The following is a 22,688-nucleotide window of genomic DNA, read 5'->3' on the forward strand; positions in this document are numbered from 1 at the left end:
CTGGAAACTCTGCTATTTTCCTGCTGTCCTAAACAGATCCAGGAGACACAGGCTATTTGTTATGGCTGATCAGAAAACCTTGATGCGGAGGCCAGGGACTTTAAAATGAAAAGCAACGAATGATGAGATCAGTGGAATACTCCGGGCTTTAAAACTGCACAGATGAACATTCTAAAAAGCAGTGGGGAATTATGATTTTAAGGCAGGTGGATGGAGAAAGCTGCCTCTACCACAGGTTGTTTTTGAAGCTGATTCTCTCAGAGACTGTAGTAAATGAGAACAGCTCTCTGGCAGTCTGATTCCATCACGCTGATAATATATGGAACTGGGATAAGATTGCTTGTCTGTTGAGTATATGGACAAGCCATGGAAAAACAAACTAGAAAAGGGCAGAAAAGCTGAGCCAAAGAGCTCCTAGATATTCTGATGTGATAGCACAACTGGAAGGTGAAAGAGAAAAGCTGCTGTTAATTGGGAAAGTTCTGCAACTTTTTAAACATTATGAAACTCTTCAATACCGAATGTACCAGTTATGTGGAGGAGGTCCGATTTAAAAATAGAGGATTCATGCCATAATGGGTGGATTTCTAATTTCCATTCCTTGAAAAATGAGCTACTGAGGCATCATGTATCAAAATTTGTGTTCGGTTTATAGCTATGTAGATATGATTCTTGAAAATATGAAATTGAAAAGGCTTCCTGTGAACAGCAGCACCTGTCTGCAGGAGATAACCATTGCTGGGGGTGATCAAAATGTTTAAATCTTCTACCACTGACATTTAGCATCTTTTGTTTTTCAATGGTGCCCATTTTTAAAATTCATTTCCCTGCCTAATGCTGTACACTGAGCTGCTCCCTGATGAAAATGCTGATGGATGTTCCTATTCAGCAACGTTTCCAATAAGTAGTGCACAGAACTCTACTCTTCCCAATAGTAAAGGGGAAATAGCACTGCAGCCACTTAACTGATGAGGAGCAGTCCGGAATGAAAATTTTGAAGAGGTAGACAACGTGAAAGAAGGCAATCATTCCGTGCGAGAGCCTACACATTTCAGAAATGTCAAGGAAAACCAGTTGTTACAGGGAGAAAATGTAGGAGTTTCTTCACAAAGCAGAAGAGAGCTCTGCTTTGATGTTACTACGTTATAAAACACAGTGGTGCAAGCCACTCTTAAACACACTGCCAGCAATTGAGGATAAATGCTTTTTTCATCAAACTGAAATTTTTCACTTTTATTTCAAGTCATTTGATCCTGTGTGTGTTGAAAGTGTGGTGTGCAGTGAGCTATGGTGTGTATGCTCCTTTTGTTTGTGGTGGTCACTCAAGTGTTATAAAATCTAATTTTGAAAAATATTGTCTATTCTTCCAGCCCTCATGGGGATTTATACATACATACACAGTACTAGACAAGAATAATCTTGTCTCTGACCAAAAGGTTGTTTTGTCAGAACTGTTAAGTGGCCTCCTGTTGCAACAGTCCTAGGAATAAAATCCCACATTGGGTGTGTGGGTGTTCCCCACACCAGTACAAGAGCAATCAGTTGTGCACTTATAAATGTGTGTGCTCACATGTGGGCGCATTGGCAGAGCACATGAATGGTGCCCAGAGGCGAGTTTCATTTGCACAGTTGGGTATGCTACTTGTTGGGGAGGCTGAAGAAAGACTTCAGTGAATGTAGGAGTTGGAGCCGTCAGGGAAGAGGGAACAGAAGTGAGTTTGCTGGTATGGTCAGTCCAATGTGGCCATACTATTGTATATGTCAGTTTTACCTCTACATGGTGGGGTTGGGTGAGGAAGTTGATGTGTGTTTTGATTGGAAAATGTATCAGTAGTTAACATTTTCTGACGTTTATTATCAGTGCTTGGATCAAAGTGGAACAGCTGAAGCCTTATCACGCCCACAAAGAGGAAATGATCAAGATTAACAAGGGTAAGCGCTTCCAGCAGGCTGTGGATGCTGTGGAGGAGTTCCTTAAGAAAGCCAAAGGCAAAGACCAGGTGAGTGGTTTTAACTTTGCTTTGTGTGCCAAAGTAGGGCTTGATGTGATCAATAACCAAGCTTCTGTATTACCTTTATTAAAGCTGGTGGCCTCTAGCTTTAAACTTTCCATAGAAGAGTGGTCATGATGGCCATGATACTAGTTAGCACTCACATAGTACTTTCCATCTGCAAAGCACTTAACCAAACATGAATTTCCCCAACCCCATTGTGAAATAGGTAAGCATTATCCCTTTTTTTAGTAATGGGGAAACTGAAGCAGAGAGGCTAATTGACAACACAGTAAATCAGCGCTAAATCTGGGGTTAAAACTTACTTTCTCCTAAACCTTTGTTTTAGACTACATGATTCCCCAGCGATCCTTCACGTGGCATGTTCTATGAACAAGTTTTTGAAACTGGTACATTTGACTTAAATGCTAACTTCAATAATTTCAAACTCAACAGCTTCAAAGAGCTAATTTTTCTTGGACCCGGTGCTGTAATGTGACTTTGAACCATCAGTTTCCTGATAATCAGCACTGGATTCTTGGTATCCCTGGGTTTTTTATGAAAATCACTCGAGTTTCTCTCTTCCTTCCTCGCAATCTTCTGTTCTATAATCTCTCAGGCGTCTTCCCATAACTCCAGTGAAGAGAAGAACCGGCGTAATTCCAGTGAGGAGAGAGGCAAGCAGTCTGCTGGTGATGAGAAGCGCAAAGCTGGTTTGTCTGAAGGGAAGTTGAAGAAGAGCACAGGAGAAGGAAAGAAGCGAGCATCTTCTGTCTCCTCAGAGCGAGGCTCAAAATCACCTCTGAAAAGAGCACTAGATCAGAGCCCCCGGAAGCGGGGACGGCCCCCCAAAGATGAGAAGGTTTGTGTTGTGCATGTCCTGCCATGACCTGTGGACTTTACTGATTGACTCTAGGGATGGCACTTAGGCTTACAGGCCAAAAGGAAGGGCTCAGTTTTGTACCATTTGTAAAGCTGTTCGTGTCAATTCTTCTGAATCTATTAGCTGACCGATACCCATGACCAGGTTATCGTTGACTGTCTTCTGTGGATTCCTAGCAGGATTAGATAGTCTTTCTTGAATGTCTCCATTCATTTTTTTCCGAGAGATCTTAGAGGGCTGTCTTGTGCGGTTGCACATGGTTCCGTCTTGCCACCCTACCTGCTCAGTGTATGCATGAGGTCCGATTTGAAGATTAGTGAGGAGATGTGAGCTTTAGTGCCTTGAAATGATATCCTGGTGTACATTTCCCCTCCCATCTCATCTGGTTTGTGTGGTTGAATGACTGATACTCTTCCCTCCCTTACTCCCAGTGCTAACAGAGATTGGGGGCTTGGGTCAGGACATCTGATTGAGAGTCACTGAAGAAATGCTTGTGGGTTGAGGAAAGCTATCAGAAGCATTAGTGAGGCTTATTTTAGCTTCCGTGATTGTGGATGTAGTCCCTCTGTTACTGAGATACAATGTAACACCAGGTTTTGTATTCTCAGTTGTTTCTGTGTCTCTGCGGCAGCAACCAAATGTATTTTTGTATCTGTCCTCAGCTAGAAGATTGCAATTTATTTTGATTGTCACCCTCGCTGCAGTGATCCATGTCTTTGTCACCTCCAAAATGGATTACTATAATGCACGTGCTCTACAAGGGACTGCTGCTGAAAACCATTGAGAAACTTTAGTCCGTGCACAGCATGGCAGTCTGCTTGCTCACTGATTCTTCAAAGGGATCACTTTGTACCTGTGACTCATGTTCTTTGCTGACTTCCAGTTCACTTTGGAGTACAATTCAAGATGTCAGTCTTGATCTGTAAAGCTCTAATGGGATTGGGCCCTAGTTGTCTGAGCAGCAGCCTTTCTCCTTGATAACCCTGCAGTTAAGTTCCAGCTAACACCAGGTAGTAGATGTGAGGGTACTGCTGGCAAATTAGGTTTAGTGATGAGCTATTGACTCTCTCTTTGTCAAACTGAAGAGAGTGGTCAGGAAGAGAATTCCAGTGTCTGTTGAGGCCTATCTGTTTCTCCTTTCTTCTGAGAAGAGGAAAAGGTGGGTGGGTATTGTGGGTTCTGAGCAGTATTGATGCTCCTGGGGGCTATAATTGGTTAATGCAGAATAACTTTTTATTGACTAACTTATTGTACATGTTCCTTGTGCTTCTGGATAGGCAAATGTTAAAAGTTCAGGTATAAATACATGGATTAAAATGCACCTTCAGAATCTTCTGGGGATGAAAGATGCTTTCTTGGATCAGAGCATGATTCCAATCTTGGAGGATGCATGTTGCTGAAGGTTGTATATATGAGATCAGTTGCCAGTCATGAGTTTGATCCTCATTGGCCTGAAGACTTGTCAGTCATCTTGGCATGTGGCATTTGTCACATGCAGAGAATGCAGCTGCAGGAGTCATGCCAGCTGCCAGAAATGAGTTGGAGGGATTTATAAAGTAAGTATTTTATTGGCAAACCTCAGCAGAGGCTGTGGAAAGCTGTTCTTATGACATTGAGCTGATCAACTGGCTAGCAAATGTCTGGTCAGAGACAACAGGCTAACTAAGATGTGAAGTTGATAACGGTATGTGCTTCCAGAGAATAATATGCTATTAATGCCATCATGGAAATGTACAAGCCCAGGCATAAATTCTGTTATCTGTATTGTGAAAATAATAATTACAAATCTAATATTTTACTTTTCTGGCCAAAAGAAGAAATACTGAACACACATTTTCTACCTGCATAGGTTGAGTGGCGTGAAATGTTGGCTTCTATGACAGTGTCAGTTCTGTTTCATAACAGACAGAGAATCTTTCTTTATCCTTATTGTTGGGGGGGGAGGGGAGGAGGGAGATAGCTACACTACTTAATGATGAGAGGTGACATTGCTGAGCTGCCAAGAAGCTCACAACCACAGCTGTACTCTTCTTTAAAATATGCTCAATTTTAAACTAAAGCGATTAATATTTTTAAGTTAGGCAAAATCTGGACATCCATAACTTGTCAAGATCCTAAGGGCCACTAACCTGCATTAAACAAAGCAGATTGTAGCCACCCTCGACTGTCCAAACGGCCGTGCCTTTCCCACTAATTACAAATCCCAGCAGGCAGTGCTTCACCTTGGTCTGAGTGGAAGGTCTCCTAGATCTAGATGGAACTTTACATGCTGGGGTCTGAAATGTCCAGAGTAGTGGTCTGTTTCAAAAAGACAGCAGCAACAAGCCAGATTAGGTCCAGGAACCATACTTCGGCCATCTTTGTTCCAAGTAACGTGAGCTGCTGCTTTGTTCCCCAAGTGAAACTGCCAGTGTTTGGACAGTAATGTGCTCTTTCAGGAAGTAGATCTGGGGAGGGAGAGGGTCATGTTTGTCCATTTCTTGACAGCTGAAAAAAAAAAATCCTCCAGGAAAATGAAACCAATCATGTCCCATCTCCCTCCTGAATCCTGGTATGTGCTGTCATAGGGGCCTGCGCAGCTTAATTTGTACATCTTCTGTACACCACATTTGCAAAATGCTGCTATAGAACTTCATAATATACTTCCTCTTTCTTACATGCTTTGCTGAGTAGTGAAGTAGTTGAAATATTGACATGTTAAGTATGATTGTTATTGGAGTTAGCATCTATTGAAATGAAACAAACACCTGAGCTACTGTATTGGGTACTCTGCAAACTGAGGCAGACATTGGTGCTTTGGTTATGCTTGCTTTATGTTGTGAAGGTTTCCTCACTATCTATAGCAGAGACTAATTTTTAAAGAAATGAAAGCTGAGAATCTGGAGAACAATTAAGAAGTCTGTGACAACATCCCCGTGCCCTGATTAGCTCTCTCTCTCTCACACACCCCCCACCCACTCTGAGGGATGGGCCTCACATTTGGGGAAATGCTGGAGTAGGGGGTGTTCAGTTCTTTCCAACTTTGTTTTCCATTTGTGTAAATATATGCATTCCTCCTAGGTACAGTGGGATTTCTCCTGAAATCATAACTCTGGCAAACTCCCCGTGTCAGTGATTCCTACTCTCCTTCATCTTGCCCACTACTGGACTAGTCTTACACTGACAATGCAATGCATGGTGCAGTGTGACCTTCTTTGGGGAGGGATTTCCCAAAGGCCTGTGAAATGAAAAGTGTTTCATGATGCTCTTCAAAAATTGTCTTGTTTGTATGTCATAAAAGCCAACACTACATGGTCAACCCTTGGGACTCCATCAGTCACAGTCTTTATCACCCTCCTTGTCTCTCCTCAGGACCTCACGATCCCTGAGTCCAGTACAGTGAAGAGAGTGATGACTGGAACAGTGGCAGGATTTAAGTGGCCACCAGGTGTAAGTGAGGTAATTAAACTCTTAGCTTTCTTTGCATCAGAAGTGATTTAGGAGCTAGAGTGACCCTTATAGGAGTGGATATGCTGGGGACAGTGCATTTGAGTCTCACATTTTCCTAGGCTCTAATAATAGTCATAGATCTTTCTTGCTCCTATATGAGGTGGAAAGGACAGCTAGCTTTTTTTATGATACTGAAATGTAACTGAGTCAGCCAGTCAGTGTTCAGGGGAGCTGATGTATAAATGAGCAAGCTTTGTTCCTTAGTTAGCCAGTTCCCTTCCTCTGGGTCTGTGTATCTTGTCTGTATATTTTCTACATGGTTATTTGTCAGCAGTCACACAGTATGCCAACACTTCCAGTTTAACATCCTTTTAGTTTTAACTCTGCTATCATTAGCAGCGCAGGTAAGCAGTTACCTTTTTAATGATTTTTTCCTGTCTTCCTTTAAACCACCAAAACTGTTCTTGATAAAATCCCAGTTTAAACTGGGAAGTGCTAGGAAGTCGCATGATTGTGCCCCATGGGGCTTAGATGTTGTAGAACATATAGTATGGAAGATCATCTGCTGAGTGTAGTCTCAAATTTAATCTTCCTAGTCTTTCTAATTTGACATGCTTTAAACAAATAGCATTTGAGTATCTCTTCTGACCAGGATTCTAGACTGGCTGGTATGCCACCTCATTCTTAATATAATTCAGCCATATTCTCAATCTTTCATTCCCCTCCCATGATTTCCTGTTTCCCACATGTTCCCTGAGTTGGGAATTACTCTGTCAGAGGTCCTAAAGTAGGCAGGCAGAGAAAGGGAAGCAATTTATCAGGTTTCTTAAACTGGGAAATGCTGCCGTCCGTCTGGGAGAACAGGGGAATCAATGCTGAGGTTGCTCAGTAAATCTCTGGTGATGTTTCTCAGCCTGTGCTTTTCTGATTGCAGCCTGTGAATGATGGTGACCCACATTTCCATCACTTCTTGCTCAGCCAGACAGAGAAGGTGAGCCATAGTAACATAGGTTTTGGCAGACTGGCTCAAACAGCTGGTCCATCTAGCTAAGCCTCCTGCCTTCTGCAGGGTCTAATGTCTGATGCTTCAGACAGAATGCACAATAGCCAGTTGTCCAGTGCTGTGCATTTGGAGCTACAGCTATGAACCTCTATCGCACCCCTATAGTGGTCCTCTCACTCCCTAACCTTTGGACTTAGGTGAACTTTATTTTAGCATTTATAACTACAAATTTTACAGGCAATAAAAAGTTATCTAGCCACATGATTTGACTCTGACCATCAGCTGCAATGAATTCCCCATGTTGATACTATCACGTAAGAGATGGTATTTCCTGTGTCAAGTAATCCATTGTTCTTGTCTTCTGGGATGATTGATCTACTAGTTCTTTCATCTGGGTAGAGCTTGGTGATTCAGGTCCTGAATAATGAGTGGAATAGGAAGGAGAGCATTACATTGAACCTTCTTGTCCCTGGGAAATGCAGTCAACTAATGCCAAGAAAGACAGGTTGTCATGTGGGATTTTTATCATCAGGCAGTGAAGATCGAGATTAAAGAGAAGGTCAAATAAATGAAGTGGGTTTGTATCCAGGTAGGGATCTGGGCAGAGACAGCTGGATTAAGAGCAGATAGCTGCAGATTCTAACAGGTTCTTATCTTTAATCTTAATGAGTCTGAAGCCTTTATCACAATCCATTTGTTAAATCCCCCACACCTTCTCCCTTACTAATAAGGATTCTGCTTTTCCAGCCATCAGTGACACACTGAGTGTAGGTGTGAAGCAGGGTGTTCTGCAAGATACTAGTCTGCATCCTCTGGGGGAAAAGGGTTTAGGGGTCTCCATCTTCTGCAGTGTCAAATGTGTGAACAGGTAAGTCCCCTATACTCAGGGCCTCCACCTTCCATTGGTGTGGATTGTCGCATAGGAGCGTGTAGTACCTAGAAGAGAGGGTGAACAGCCTGAGTAAGAACTTTAGGGATTTTGGTACCCTGCATTGCAGGAAAGTTCTGGGCTTTATTTTCTCTCATGGGGAGGAGGGTGGCCGTCTTTTCCTGCATTGCAGATGATAGCGTGGGGATGAGTTGCCTCTTTTTCCTTTGTACCAAGCATATGGTCAGTTTCTTCTGTACAGGGCAGGATAAAGCACGAGAGCACCCAGCCCTTTCCCTAAATGTGTTTTTCTCCTCTTCATATAGCCAACTGTCTGCTATCAGGCAATCACTAAGAAGCTGAAGGTGTGTGAAGAGGTAAGGCAAACTGTCCCGTTGTCTTACTCTTATTGTGTTGAGGTCTGGCAGTTCTGCTAAAGTAAGAATATCTTGTGGCTTGTCTTCACAGGAAACAGGATCCACCTCCATCCAGGCAGCAGACAGCACAGCAGTTAATGGCAGCATCACTCCTACTGACAAAAAGTAAGGCCCCCATGTGTTCCAAGAATCTGCCTTCTCTCCCTTTTTGCCACTCAGCTCTCTTTCTCTTCCTCCACCCCCTTCCTCTTTCAGGTGGATCTGGGGAAGCAGCCATTGGCTCTGCTGAGAGAGACAAGGTGGGTGAGGTAATATCGTTTATTGGACCAACTTGTGTTGGTGGAAGGAACAAGCTTTCAGGCTTCAGAGTTACCTTCCCCAGACCTGAAGAAGAGCTCTGTGAGCTCGAGAGCTTGTCCTTTCCGCCAATAAAGTTGCTCCAGTAAAAGATACTACTTCACCCACCTTGTCTCTCTGATATCCTGAGACCAGTATGGCTACAACACTGCAAACAGCAATTGACCATCCTGTCATTTAGAATAAATAAACCTTCCCATCCCTCCCCCACTGTTTCTGAACCATATACTGTCCCTGTGAGACTCCTATTCATGGGAAACAGCCACACATGAGAGTGGGGATGCTGCACCATGGAATAGCTCAGCAAGAGGCCTTCAGGATGCTCATAGGGGATTGGGTTTTGTCTGACCCTGACACACATTTGCAGTGTGTGACGTGACATGACAGAATATTACACAGATCAGTGCTTCTGAATGCAGTGTGGGCCGCAAAGATAAAATGTCTCCAGTAATGTCTGGCAGAAAACCAGGTTTGTTTGCTCACTAGCTCAAGCAGCTAGAATGCAAGAGGAAGAGGGCGGCGCTTTCTCCCACCTCACAGGAGCACGTGAGCCTTCTGGTTTCTTCTAATGTTCCCCTTCTCCTTTCTAGAGTGACAGGAGCCAGAGCGGGGCTTCCTGTTTCACTCTGTGACTTCTGTCCTGTTCAAATGCAGATCAGGCTCTGGTCTGTTTGCCGTTAAATCGGTTCTTTCTCTGGGGATGTCAGTTTTCAGCCTTACTCAAGGGGACCCAAAGTAAAGATGAAATTATTCAGGTAAAACCCTTTCCCTGAAGGGGTGGGGGGAACGTCTCTTCAGCTGTGAGGAATGGAAATGGGCAAGTTCTGTTGCTGGAGGAACTAGAGTGACTCATTCCAACCCTTATATGTTGGTTTGCTTCAAAAGCAGCACATACAACCAGCTGTGAACCAAAGGGCAGATGTAAAGCTGAAACTGAAATGCATCTGAAATGGCTTTGTTCAAATTAGCATTCAGAAATGCTACATCATGGGGGATGGTAAACTCTGAAGTGTAATTTAGATCCACTCTTACTTAGTATTTCAGGGTCTCCGACTACCATCTGTCATTTTGCAGCAAACTGGCATGATATATACAGGATCCCTGGAGCCATAGCTGCAAAGAAGTTCCTAGTGTAATAGGAGTAATAGGGAAGGAACTTTTGCATGATGACGATAAAAATCTTGACAACCATTAGGCAGCTGGTATGCTGAGATCACTGCCAATATGGTCTCATTGTTTCCTTGTGCTTTCTTGAGTACCAGCTTGCTCTTCATATCAGCCTGAACTCTGCCTTTGGAAACAGGTGGCTTCTTAAAAATGTTCTTCTTCTACCTGTGAGTGCGGTGGCACAAGTTCCTCGTGTGTTGGACCTCTGTCATGTGCTCTACAGTATTTTCAGTGGCATCAATCTGACATCTATTGTCTCTGTGTGTTCCCTTTTCTTCACTGATGTGTGTCTCTTTTCCCCAGGATAGGATTTCTGGGTCTCGGCCTGATGGGAAGTGGCATTGTCTCGAACTTACTAAAAATGGGGCACACGGTCACTGTATGGAACCGGACTGCTGAGAAGGTAAGTGTGTCCATGAGAAGGTGTGGGATGGAGTCTTTCACAGTGGGACCTGTTTAAGTGCCTTAACTTCCAGAAATGTGTGCACATGCTTGGAGGAGTGGAATGCATAATGTCATTGGGTTATTGTATTCAGCTAGAACAGCCACACTGGTCATGGTGTGGAGCTGGACAGCCAAGAAAGGTTTAAGCAAGTCCACTCTGTGAGAGATGTGCTATTCAGATGAGAGACTCCACCCTGGCACCCTGTTGTGCTAAGGTGGAACAACAGCTTCATCTTGAGAACCTGAACTGCTACGATGAGGCTGAGGTAGTTTTCCAGGTTTCATCATCAGAAACTAATTCAAGAACAGCTGATTGGCCATATAATGTTAGTTCATAGTATCCAATGTACTATTTCCCTTCTCTCCTCCTCTTTTGGTGGCCAGTGGGGAAGAAAACACTACACAATATTTTGATCCCAAAAGAACTGCATCAGTGTGACACTGGTGTCTGAGTGTGGAGAGAAATTACTGTCTTTGGCAACAGGAATCATTTGATGTTCAGCACAATTCATAATGCTCTAGCAAGGTGGCAGAGGAGTTCCAGGCTAGGATTTAGATTCTTTAAAGTGTTTATGAATACTGAGGGGTGTGTGTGTAATGTACTTTTTTCATTAGATCATGGCATAGAGTGATATATACACACACACACATGCGCACAAAATAGTGTGGCCATTTTTCGTATGGATGATGAGACAACACGCCCCCCCTCCTCCCCCCAAACACAGACAGTGGCAGAAGGCTGACCAGCTGGAGAAGCAGACAGTCTAATAAATTAAACCCCACATTGTTCTCAGTACTGTGGATATTCCTGCTGACAAAACAGGAGGTGCCATTTGACAGTCATCTTCCAGCATTTTCTCCCCTTCCCTCAAACTTTGGAGTATCCAAATCTTCTATGACTTCTCACAGGATGCACTCCGCCCTCCCCCTTTACATATCCTCAGAATATTTTCCTTCTCTTGTACTCTGTCCCTGCCTCCTGGGGTTCAGGAATTGTGAAGTCAGAGTCTCCATAGTGGTCTGTCCTTCTGCTAAGACGCCAGGTCTGTCTCACATCAGTCTGGGCACAATGGTTAGAGTGTGTGTTACGGCAGTGGCTTAGAGCAGTGGTCTCCAAACTTTTTTGATCGCTCTCCCCTATCAGTAAAACATTTTTGAGCATGCACCCCCAATATATGTATATTTATTTATGTATAAATTATATACATGTACTACTATATTGTGTAAATTATAAAACACAAAAATAGAAATTAAAAAACAAGATAAAGATGAAATAAACAATATTTTTAATTTTTTTTTATTTTATTAACGGTACAAAAAACCTTTTTGCTCTCTTTAAAAAGAATTATTAATAATTTTTAGTGAGAGCAATGTGATGGAATGTGCTTTATTATTTTTGAAAATCTTGGTTTAACACTTTGTGATACAGCGGGCGCTCAGGGTGGGGGGCGGGGTCTGGGAGGGAGTTAGGGTGTGGGAGGGCGCTCAGGGTGAGGATGCGGGAAGAGGCTCAGGGCTGGGGCAGGCAGGAGGTGCAGAGCACTTACCTGGGGCAGCTCCTGTTTGGTGTAGGGGGGGTGCAGGTGGCTCTGCGGAGCGCAGCACCACCCCCATGGCCACGATTCTGGGAGCTGCCCCGCCCCCGGCAGGCAGGGCCACCTGTAACACAGGGGCTTTAGGGGCTTCAGGGCCCTGGGCTAAGGGGACCCCGGGGCCCTGGCCTGCAGCTCTAAAGCCCCTCTTGGAATGCGGCCCTGAGAGCACAGGCCAGAGGACTCAGGAGGAGCAGAGGCAGCTGCGCTTTCCCCTTCAAAGCGCCGCTTCTCTCTGGCCAGCTTTGAAGGGGAAAGTGCTGCTTCTTTCTGGCCGTTGGCTGCGCAGCTGCCCCTGCTCCTCCATGGGCCGGGGTCTCAGGGCCGCCCCCTTTTTCTTTCTTTTTCCTCCGGCGGTGCTCCTCCTGCCACTCTGCCCTTTTGCTCCGGCGGTGCTCCTCTTGCTGTGCCCCCCAATCGATCGTCTTGTGCACCCCCTGGGGTGCGTGCACTCCACTTTGGAGACCATTGGCTTAGAGGACCTGTTGCTTTGTGCTTCCTGCTCCTTACGTTTGGATCTGTGACTTTTGCAGTGTGATTTGTTCATCCAGGAGGGGGCACGGCTGGGAAGAACCCCCGCTGAGGTGGTCTCGACCTGTGACATCACCTTCGCCTGCGTATCAGATCCAAAGGCGGCAAAGGATGTAAGGATTATCTCTCTTTCCTAACCGGACTGCATGTTAGAGTCCTGACTTGTCCTGCCCTACCCAAACCCTTTGGACAGTCACGGAATACAGGTTCCTGGTTCCACTGAACACATTAGTCAGGGTCATTCCAGTTGCCAGACAGCACAGTAGTAATTTTTCGAACAAAAACATTGCTGTATCCTGTACACACATTTATTTAAAATTGCACTGAGAGCATGAACATTTCTGGAACCCTTCCAGAAGACTGGCACTGTAGAGTCAGGTTTGTTTTAACTGCTGACATTGAAGGATTTGAGTTTCTTTGCAGACACTCTATTGCTTTACCCCTTGTCTATTCCCACAGCTGGTACTTGGCCCAAGTGGGGTATTGCAGGGTATCCGCCCAGGGAAGTGCTATGTGGATATGTCGACAGTGGACGCCGATACTGTCACAGAACTGGCACAGGTAATTGCCTTGGACTAAACATCTGACATTCACTGCTGTGGAATTTTTCTTGTGTCAGGAGGTTAACTCTTGTTTGTTGCAGTACTGGGAGATATCCAGGACTCTTCTAGGGAAAGTGCAAGCTCAGAAAGAATGAAATAAAGTAACTTGTCAAGTGATATCCAGTTAACAAAATCAGAAGCGGTTTGCTCAAATGATTATGTACAACAAACTGTATAATTTCAGTTCTGTGCTGTCAAGTGACCAAACTCCAGTTCCTGAGAGAGTTCCTATCCTCCATAGTAACTTTCACAGTAGCAGCTTTGGTGGAGGGGGAGAGAAGAGGTTTGGGAGTCTTATTGGTGGCTAGTAAGTTTTCCTCTATTTGTTCAATATACATAATTTGGCTATTCCTTGGTTTGTTGTTAAATACTCCAGGGCATGGGAAGGAAGCTCCTTCATGTGCCTGGTCTTAAAAATATTTACATCAAGGGAGACCCAGATATTTGTATCTGAGGGAAGCAAGGTTTCAACCACTTCCAGCAGAAACTTTGGTTTCCTACCTTGACCTCTCAAGTCCATATGCCTTTGTCCTGAAACTGGCTTTGGTCCAGGCCTAAAAGCAGGAGGACTGGGCAGTACAATAGCGCACAAAATTTAAATTGGTGAAATGTAAGGTCATGTCTGTTGGTGAATTGGTAAATTCAGACCGCGGATGTGCTATGAACTAACATGCTCCTGTCAGGAACAAAAGTCCAGAAAGTCACGAGAAGATCTGTCAGAGGCCTGTGGTCCTGGGCCTGCACTCTCACTTTCATGGGCAGCCAAAGTAAAATTTAAAAGAAACTGTTCTATGGACTTAAATGCTAGGATATTTCCATCCTCTTGACTTCCAAGCCCCCGTCCTTGTGCCTCTCCTAATTTAGGATGGTGCCGGTGAAATAAACACATCTGCAAATAATAGTTGTCATGAACAAGGGCAGAGTCCATGGAGTCATTTTCTATTCAACCAACTCCTTTCTAGCACCTCTTCTTCACTCCCACCCCTAGATAATATACACTTTCAGTGTTGTCCCAAATTCCTTAGACTTTTCCAGCGGCATGTGACACAGTCACGTAGTTTTCAGATACTGAAATGTATAGTCCTCTAGTCCACCTTTGTGGGATGGGGAAACGTGAACAGAGGTACGAATACATGGCTAAGGCAAGTTCCTGGGCTAGGGTACCTTTTGCAGTACTCTGTGTTGTATGCTATTTTGTATTCTGCAGCATTTCTGTTCTTCATCTTATCTGTATGTATAGACAATTTACTTTGCTTTATGCTTCTGTACCTAGTGCTAGAAGCACCCTGCATGGTGTTTTTGTTTGCCCTGCTGCGTACACAGCGTGTGTCTGTTCTGTTTGTGCATAGCTAAACAGAGTATGTTCTCTTTGTTTCCAGGTGATAGTATCCAGGGGTGGTCGCTTCTTGGAAGCACCAGTCTCAGGAAATCAACAGCTGTCTAATGATGGGATGCTGGTGATCTTAGCAGCTGGAGATAGGGGTTTATATGAGGACTGCAGTAGCTGTTTCCAAGCAATGGGGAAGACCTCTTTTTTTCTAGGTAATTGAAACACCAGGGGCCTTGCAGTTTCTCAGTCAATGCAAGGAGCAGGATTTCCAGCAAGGAGTCTGAGGGGGACATATATCCTCTTTGCAGACCACTGGTAAGAGGTTGAGCATATCAGCTGGTTGTCTCCTCTCTCTCTCTCATGAGGTAGTACAAGAAACTGGACAGGTACATGTCTGTCTAGAATTGGGTTGGGGGTTCTGAAGTTGGCTGAAGCTCCCGTTTGAAACACTGGAATCGGAACCATGTTTAGGGTGAGGTTTATAACTAGGGCTGCATGAAGGTGTTTAGTTCAAACCATACTTTTCATCACGGTAAGTTTCTTCCTTCTCCCTCAAGACAGTGGCCCTAAGGGTCAGCAATCTGTAAGACTGGGGGAAGGGAGAGCTACTAGGGCTGGGTGGGTCTTGTGGAGTGTCTAGGATTGCTAATGTCATGTATACAGGGAGCCTGCCTTGCTACAGAGGAACGTCCAATGGTATGTCTCTTTCACAGGTGAAGTAGGCAATGCTGCCAAGATGATGCTGATTGTGAACATGGTCCAAGGTAGCTTCATGGCTACGATAGCAGAAGGACTGACCCTGGCTCAAGTGACTGGTCAGTCCCAGCAAACTCTTCTGGATATCCTCAATCAGGGACAACTTGCCAGCATCTTCCTGGATCAGAAGTGCCAAAGTAAATTTCCCTCTTGTTTTGTCATAGGCCATGGTTATTGCTTTAACCTAGCAGCTGTAGGCAGAGATGAAGGGGGAAAAGTAAACGTCCCTTTTGCTATCAGCCTATGGTGCTGGGAACTTTCTCTTGCTGTCCCCTTTGTCACACTTGATGTGAAAGGTTGAATTCTGTATCCCAGCATGGTAAGGGCTTCAGAGACACAGCACCAATTCTTTCACCTGCAGCCAGTGTCTCCTTAGGACTGGTATTAAGGAGTTCACTGGGCAAGGTGACAAATGAAAATGGATGGAAATCTGCCCTAGGAACTGTTGGAACTCTGGGTTCAGTTCGACAGTTGTGGTAGTGAAATTGTTTGTTGTGTTGTATGTGACTGGAAGAAGGGACAGGGTGGGGAATAGGGAAGGAGCATCTTGGGAGTTGGGGATGGGGAAATGAAGATTTATGTTGAATTGCATGCCACTGAGGTATTTTTAGGGTTGATTTATAGTCTGATTTTTGGCCTCTCTTTACAGATATCCTACAAGGAAACTTTAAACCTGACTTCTACCTAAAATACATCCAGAAGGATCTTAGATTAGCCATTGCACTAGGTGATTCCGTCAACCACCCAACTCCCATGGCAGCTGCAGCCAATGAGGTAAGACACTCAGCATTTCAACTTAGTGTGTGGACCTGTCTCCTGCAAGACAGAACTGGAGTCTTGTGTTGGGTAGGGAGGGGCTGCTTCTCAACAAGGGGGAAAATCTAGAAGGGAAGGCTGCCTTGAGACAAGGTAGCAGGGATTGGTGTATATCTTATAGTATGATGGATGAGATGGAGACTTGGGGAGATAGGTTTGATGGGAATTTTACAGATCATATGTGCCCAGAGAAAGTGACACTTAAAGTGCTTCTGCAAGATCTGTGTGTTCTATTCTGTGTTGTACTAATTACCCAGTTCAATGTGTGCAGTGCTCTGGTTAGTGATGGCTACTTAGTAGTTCTGCTAGATGCAGACTTCCAGGGAAAAGTGTAACTGATCCTTTGCCCCTTTCTCTCCTCCAGGTATACAAACGAGCAAAAGCATTGGACCAATCAGACAACGATATGTCTGCTGTGTACAGGGCCTACATCCACTAGGCTGCACCATTCTTACTGTTAATACCATGATTATTAATTAATATTATGATGATACTGGGTTTTAACTCTGGACCAGTCCATCTCTGTCTCTCCATTTCCTTTTATACACAAACTTTGTTGAGATCTGCCTCAAGGGCAGCTGCTGCAATGAGCCTTCCCCTGGTGGCACAAGGGGGAGGAGGGGGCTCGGATTATTGCAATCTGATTAGAACATCCATGCCATGCACTGACAGTCACGGAACAGAATGGTGGCGGCTGGTTCAGAAGCTCTGAGGCAATTCAGCCAGAAATCTGCTGCTTGGCTTTTTATTTCTCCTCTGTATGCTTGTCCGAGATGCTGTTTCTAACCATTGCTTCTCTCCTTTCCCATGGGTAACATATGCATTGGCCTCTCTGCATCGAGGGACAGTTGTAATACATCCCATCTACCTGTGAATATCAGTACAACCCTAAATCCCAGTGGGGGGGGGGGGGGAGGGTGTGAGAATTGCTCCTGCTCATCACCCACTGCTATAGAACAAAGCACCTCCCAAGGGCAGTTCTGTAAGTTGATGGGGCTGTATGTAGGCTGCATGCAACACTCTGGTCCCCCAGCACCTTGATGAATGAGCACCTCATACTGATGGGAAGAGCAAGCTGTATTATTCATGGCTTCTCCTCTACAGATAACTCTAGCTTAGGAACCACAGGCCATGGTGGATGAGAGACCATGATATAAACACAGCCTCCTAAAAGGCTAATCACAGCTGCACATCCCTATAAACAGTGTTAAAAGATTTATAGGGGTTTGCTTAAAAAAATCATAAGTAAAAATTCAAAGATTAAAATTGAGCCAGAATTTTTTCTCTTGGTGAAGGAACAAACCTCAAGGTCTTTCCTGCCCTTATTTTATGTGGATTTTTTAAAATCATCTGCAACCTCCACTTTTTCCTAACAGTTATTTACAAACGCTTCTTGGGTTCCGGCAATATCCCAAGTAGAGTCATGAATCTGACAGAATGGGCTTAGAGGAATGATCATAGGGCCAAGAGGTAGGAAGTCCCACAGTTCCAGTCCATGCTCTTCATCTGTGGCCTTCAGGTAGTCATTTTAGCTCTTTGCCTCCGTTTCCACATCTGTAAAAATGAGCTTGATATTAACCTACCTCACAGGGATGTTGTGAGGATTGATTAGTGAACTTTGAAAATGTAAAATTTCACATACAAATGCTGAGTGTTGCTGTTATGGGCACCACACTAGCATAGCATATCTCTTTTGCTGCAGTTGTGACTGCTTGGCACGATCCCAAGTTTAAGAAAGGCCTAGTAAATATAATGGGAGCCTAAAGTGCTGCTGAACTTGAGCCTAGAAGTGTTGGAGCTGAACTGCAGAAGTGAACTCACAAAAACACAGAAAAAATTTTAGTGCCGAAGGTGGAGAAAGCCAGAGTCCAAACAATGCCTGAGTATGTAAAAACACAGAACTTTGTCATTTTAATTTTCTCAGTATTAGCCTTTAAGGAGGGTTCTTGCATTTTGGACTCAGAGAATGAAAAGGTTAGTAAAACACCAGGAACCAGCTTTCTTGGCTGAGATCACTCCCCCACCTCCTTAGGTTGGGTAACACTCTTGACTCCCTTTATGCTGGAATTCTGAAGTGGAAAAGAAAGCAAATGCAGAGCAGGCTGTGTTCTGTTAGGTCCTTAAGGGCTGCTTGTCCTTTACCATCAGATCCTTTTCGTTGCATTGGCTAAGAACAAACAGCCTTGGAGTCCACCTTGGCATTGTTGCCCCCTTCTTTATTAAGGGCTGTTTAGGGGCGGCAGTGTTATTTAGGAAAACCCTCTGATGATCCTGTGGCTCGGGATTGCTTTAGTTGAAGCAGATGCCTTGCCTGCAATGGGATCTATAAAGTTGTGGGTCTAGTTCATTAAGAAATGGGAACGTATCAGGTATCCTTTATGGAATATAACATCCAACTCCTCCCTCAAGCTGTAGATGTGACTTATGTTTTAAATACTTCACCTCTTCTGATGACCCATTACTGTTTGTGAGCGAACACTGTATTACACATCCCCTCCTATAGTAAGTATTTCCCTGTAGCAAGAGATCCTGTTAGACATCACTTGGCCTGATTACCCATTACTGTGTTTGTGAACAATCTTATATACATCTACTCATGAAAACCAGTCATCCTTCACCTAGTATCCTACGTTAAATGTACATGTAACCTTACCTGCTATTACCTATCAGTCTGCTTTTGACATCTTGTATGCACACTTTACAACCACAATAAATCCACAGTCAGCATTCAAAATCCTTGGTTAAACGCATCACAGTTGTAAAATGGTGCACAGCTTATGTGGGGAAAGTTACTCACCTCTTCAGTGTGCAGGAGATGGATCTTAGAATTTATACTCCAAGGTGTGTCTGTTAGGGACACTTGGTATCTGAGCTGGTACAATGGAAGGCTTTTATAACGTCCCTGCAGAAACCTCTTGGAATATAGGATGAATGGATCTGAGCCAGTGTAGTCAAGGATCTCCCTGCATTATAGTCTGGAACCAGCTGGGGAGAAGGGTGCTCTTAAGTCTTGTGATCCGTGTTCTATAGTGAATTCAAAGAATTATACAGAGGAAAATAGTTCCCGGGTCACTGCACTGCTGCATGTTTGTTTTGTCAGAAACAGTCATGTTCTCAAACGGGATCAGAATGTACATGGGAGTGGCAGGGCAGAGCAGCAAAACACTGTAATTTATCCTGTAAAAGTCTAACTGCAGCTCTCTAGCTAGATGGATACAGATCTGCTGGAGGGTGTGGTGTTTCCGGCAGGACTGTACCATTATTAATACACAAGGGAGCAGAGAGAGCACTCTGAAATAGATATGAAGCATGGGGGAGGGAAGGAAATGGCAAAAAGTGGACTGTTTCAGATGCCATTTCAGGTTCTGGCCCAGGAGTTGGTTTCACTTGGATTCTTGTATTTATCTATGTCTAGTCTCTGAACACGAATCCCATTCTGTTTGCAGGCCTGAGACATCCACGGGTGGGAAGGGGGGAAGCTGTGGATTGAGAGATGCTATAATGAAACTGGCTAGTCAATGTTGTCTTAATATTGTTGGCAATTCTGTAAAGTTCCTTTTTATGCGGATTTCTGTTTTAGCAATTTGCTTTATTTTTTGACTCCCTCCTTTTTAAGAAGAAAATGTGACACTTGTGAACAGCTTGTAAAGAAAAGCAGTTTCCTTTTGTTTCCTCAATGACAGATCCTATAGGTAATTAAGATTGTGAATTTTTATTTTTTTGCCTTGTTTTTAATTAACGTTTGTCATTCAGAATAGGATGTGTGATAATGTTTAAATGGCAAAACAAAATTTTTTTGTGCAATTAACAAAGCTACTGGCGAAAGAAAATAAAACCCTTCTTGGTAACACAGTGTTCTCATAGCTGTTTCTAAGGCCATCTCAAGTCCATCCTCTGTCACTCTCCATTCCATACGCAGATTGTAACAAGCTGTCCTATACCTCACCTAGCTCAGCTGGCACAACTGTCATGTAGAACCCTGATCCTGCCATGAGCCGACCCCTGCGCCTTTGTGGAATCCCAGTGAAGTCACTCGGGCCCTGCAAGTGCAAAGGTCTGCTCACATGGAGTTAATTGTGGGACTGAGGCCTTGAATAGGAATAATAAATACAAAACTGTCCTGGTGCAGCAATTATTTCTCTAGTGGCTCCTAAATACAGAGCTTCTGCAGACCCATGGGAGGCTGGTACTGCAACTGTTCCCAGCCATCTAGAATTTCCTTCATCCAGAATATGCTTTTTTTTAAGTCACATTTATTATTTATGTGGCATAAATGGTGAGGGGTTTTCCAGGCAAGCTATGAAGATAAGATCTTTTAACTGAAGAGCTTACAATCTAGAGAGGAAGCTGCAAAGTGCTCTGACAATTTGAATTCTGACATTGTCACCGTTCCTTATTGCTAAGGTAGTAGCTGAAAGCCTTTGCTATTGCATGAGTGTCATTTGTAAATTCATGTGCTTAAAAAAGAGAACTTTAAAAATGTGATGGTAACAAGACTGAATCCCAGTGATGTCTGAACACGATGGTATTCTAAACAAAAAGGGCTTTCAACCATGCTGGTAGCTGCTTTCATCACTTCACACTGACTCAGCAGACGTTCTAGGCTTAAGAATGATGTTTGGGGTTATTGTGCTGATTTGTGAGTTTTGTGCTAGGGAGAGTTGTGTGGATTTGTGCAGGTGATGAATGAGGGGGGTGTGCTGCAGAGAAAATATACGTTTCGGATAATTGTTTTTTGTGGGGGTGGTATTGTGCTGGGAGATTTGTGTTGATTCAGGTGGGTGCCAAATGAGGGTGTGTATTGTGATGAGGGGCTGTGTGTATTTGGGGTTATTGTGTATGCTGGTTATGGTGATTTGTGCCTGGAGGCTGTGCTGGGAGATTTGTATTGATTTGTGTGACTGGCAGTTGGATGAGGTAATGCACCTTCTGTGCAATCTCCCCCATATAACCAATGAAATTGTTGCATGAAAATGTAGCCCTAGAGCAGTCGTTCTCAAACTTATTTGATCAGGCCCTCTTTCTTTGTGTCTGTAGTTTATTCCCTTCCCCCCCCCCCCTCCCGCCCAAGTACATATACCACCACTCTGCTCTGAAGGCAGAGCAGAGAGCTGCAGCTGCTGGCTGGGCACCCAGCTCTGAAGGCAGCGCCATACCAGCAGCAGCACAGAAGTAAGGGTGGCAATGTGAAAAGTGATATGTCATCACTTTTCATAGCAGACTTAGTGCCCCATTGCCAGACTTACTTCTGCACTGCTGCTGTCTCCCTGCAGCTGACAACTGGAGCCCTGCTGCCTCCAGGTGGGGGTCGGGGGGAGGAGAGCCTGAGCCTGGGCGGCCTCCCAGTGAAGGAATGAAGTGGGGGCGGGGGAGAGAAGAGCCCGAGGCCGCATGGCGGGGTTCCAGCTGTCAGCCCCAGGGTAGCAGGGGTCCAACTGTCCTCTTTATCCCTGCCTCCTGGGTGTGCATGGCCCTTCTGCACGAGCCCCAGCCACCTGGGACTGACAGCCAGAGCTCTTCAAAAAAAATTTTGAAAAAAAGGCGCACAGCTCACACCTCCACTGACACATTCCCAGGCCTCCCTTGGGAGGCCTGCCCCATCGTTTGAGAACCACTGCTCTAGAGTAAGGGTGGTGTTTGGTTGAGTTATCTCTGATGATATGATGGTCTGGGTTTCTTGGCATGGCATAGCTACATGCCTTACCATAGCTGTACACTGCAGAGGTGTAATTTGTAAAGTCAACATGGCTGAACACGTAACAATTATCTGGTAACAGACTGTGAATCCCAGTGATGACTCAACCTAATGAGGTTCTGAACAAAAAGAACCCTCCACCCTACCTGTAGCTGCTAATGTTGCTGCAAGCTGACTGTGCTGACATAGGCTTCGGAGTTACATCCAGTTACATTGTTTCAGTCTTAGGGTATGTCTACACTATGGAATAAGGTCGAATTTATAGAAGTCGGTTTTTTAGAAATCGGTTTGATATATTCGAGTGTGTGTCCCCACAGAAAATGCTCTAAGTGCATAAAGTGTATTAACTCGGCGGAGCGCTTCCACAGTTCCGAGGCTAGAGTCGACTTCCGGAGCGTTGCACTGTGGATAGCTATCCCACAGTTCCCGCAGTCTCCGCTGCCCATTGGAATTCTGGGTTGAGATCCCAATGCTTGATGGGGCTAAAACATTGTCGCGGGTGGTTCTGGGTACATATCGTCAGGCCCCCCTTCCCTCCCTCCCTCCGTGAAAGCAAGGGCAGACAATCGTTTCGCGCCTTTTTTCCTGAGTTACCTGTGCAGACGCCATACCACGGCAAGCATGGAGCCCGCTCAGGTAACCGTCACCGTATGTCTCCTGGGTGCTGGCAGACGCGGTACGGCATTGCTACACAGTAGCAGCAACCCATTGCCTTCTGGCAGCAGACGGTGCAGTATGACTGGTAGCCGTCCTCGTCGTGTCCGAGGTGCTCCTGGCCACGTCGGCTGGGAGCGCCTGGGCAGACATGGGCGCAGGTACTAAATTTGGAGTGACTTGACCAGGTCAT

General features: G+C 44.7%; 1 protein-coding gene across 6 annotated transcripts in view; it reads left to right on the forward strand.

The window, feature by feature from the left end:
• GLYR1 (glyoxylate reductase 1 homolog) overlaps positions 1-19,994 on the forward strand; it is a 33,159-nt gene extending 13,165 nt beyond the window's left edge. For 2 of the 6 annotated variants that reach the window (XM_084642104.1, XM_084642109.1), the window contains 13 exons: positions 1,862-2,000; positions 2,611-2,853; positions 6,226-6,312; positions 7,238-7,294; positions 8,501-8,551; positions 8,643-8,716; positions 10,379-10,478; positions 12,645-12,755; positions 13,102-13,203; positions 14,624-14,786; positions 15,288-15,467; positions 15,980-16,104; positions 16,511-19,994. In XM_084642104.1, coding sequence (XP_084498230.1) covers positions 1,862-2,000; positions 2,611-2,853; positions 6,226-6,312; positions 7,238-7,294; positions 8,501-8,551; positions 8,643-8,716; positions 10,379-10,478; positions 12,645-12,755; positions 13,102-13,203; positions 14,624-14,786; positions 15,288-15,467; positions 15,980-16,104; positions 16,511-16,585 — 1,507 coding nt within the window. In that variant the 3' untranslated portion in view covers positions 16,586-19,994. The remainder of the gene's footprint in view (positions 1-1,861; positions 2,001-2,610; positions 2,854-6,225; positions 6,313-7,237; positions 7,295-8,500; positions 8,552-8,642; positions 8,717-10,378; positions 10,479-12,644; positions 12,756-13,101; positions 13,204-14,623; positions 14,787-15,287; positions 15,468-15,979; positions 16,105-16,510) is intronic. The other 4 variants (XM_084642105.1, XM_084642106.1, XM_084642107.1 and 1 more) reach the window with 4 other exon arrangements.
• Positions 19,995-22,688: the final 2,694 nt, after the last annotated feature.

This window comes from Lepidochelys olivacea, assembly GCF_965140295.1.
Source record: "Lepidochelys olivacea isolate rLepOli2 genome assembly, chromosome: 10".
Taxonomy (NCBI): domain Eukaryota; kingdom Metazoa; phylum Chordata; order Testudines; family Cheloniidae; genus Lepidochelys; species Lepidochelys olivacea.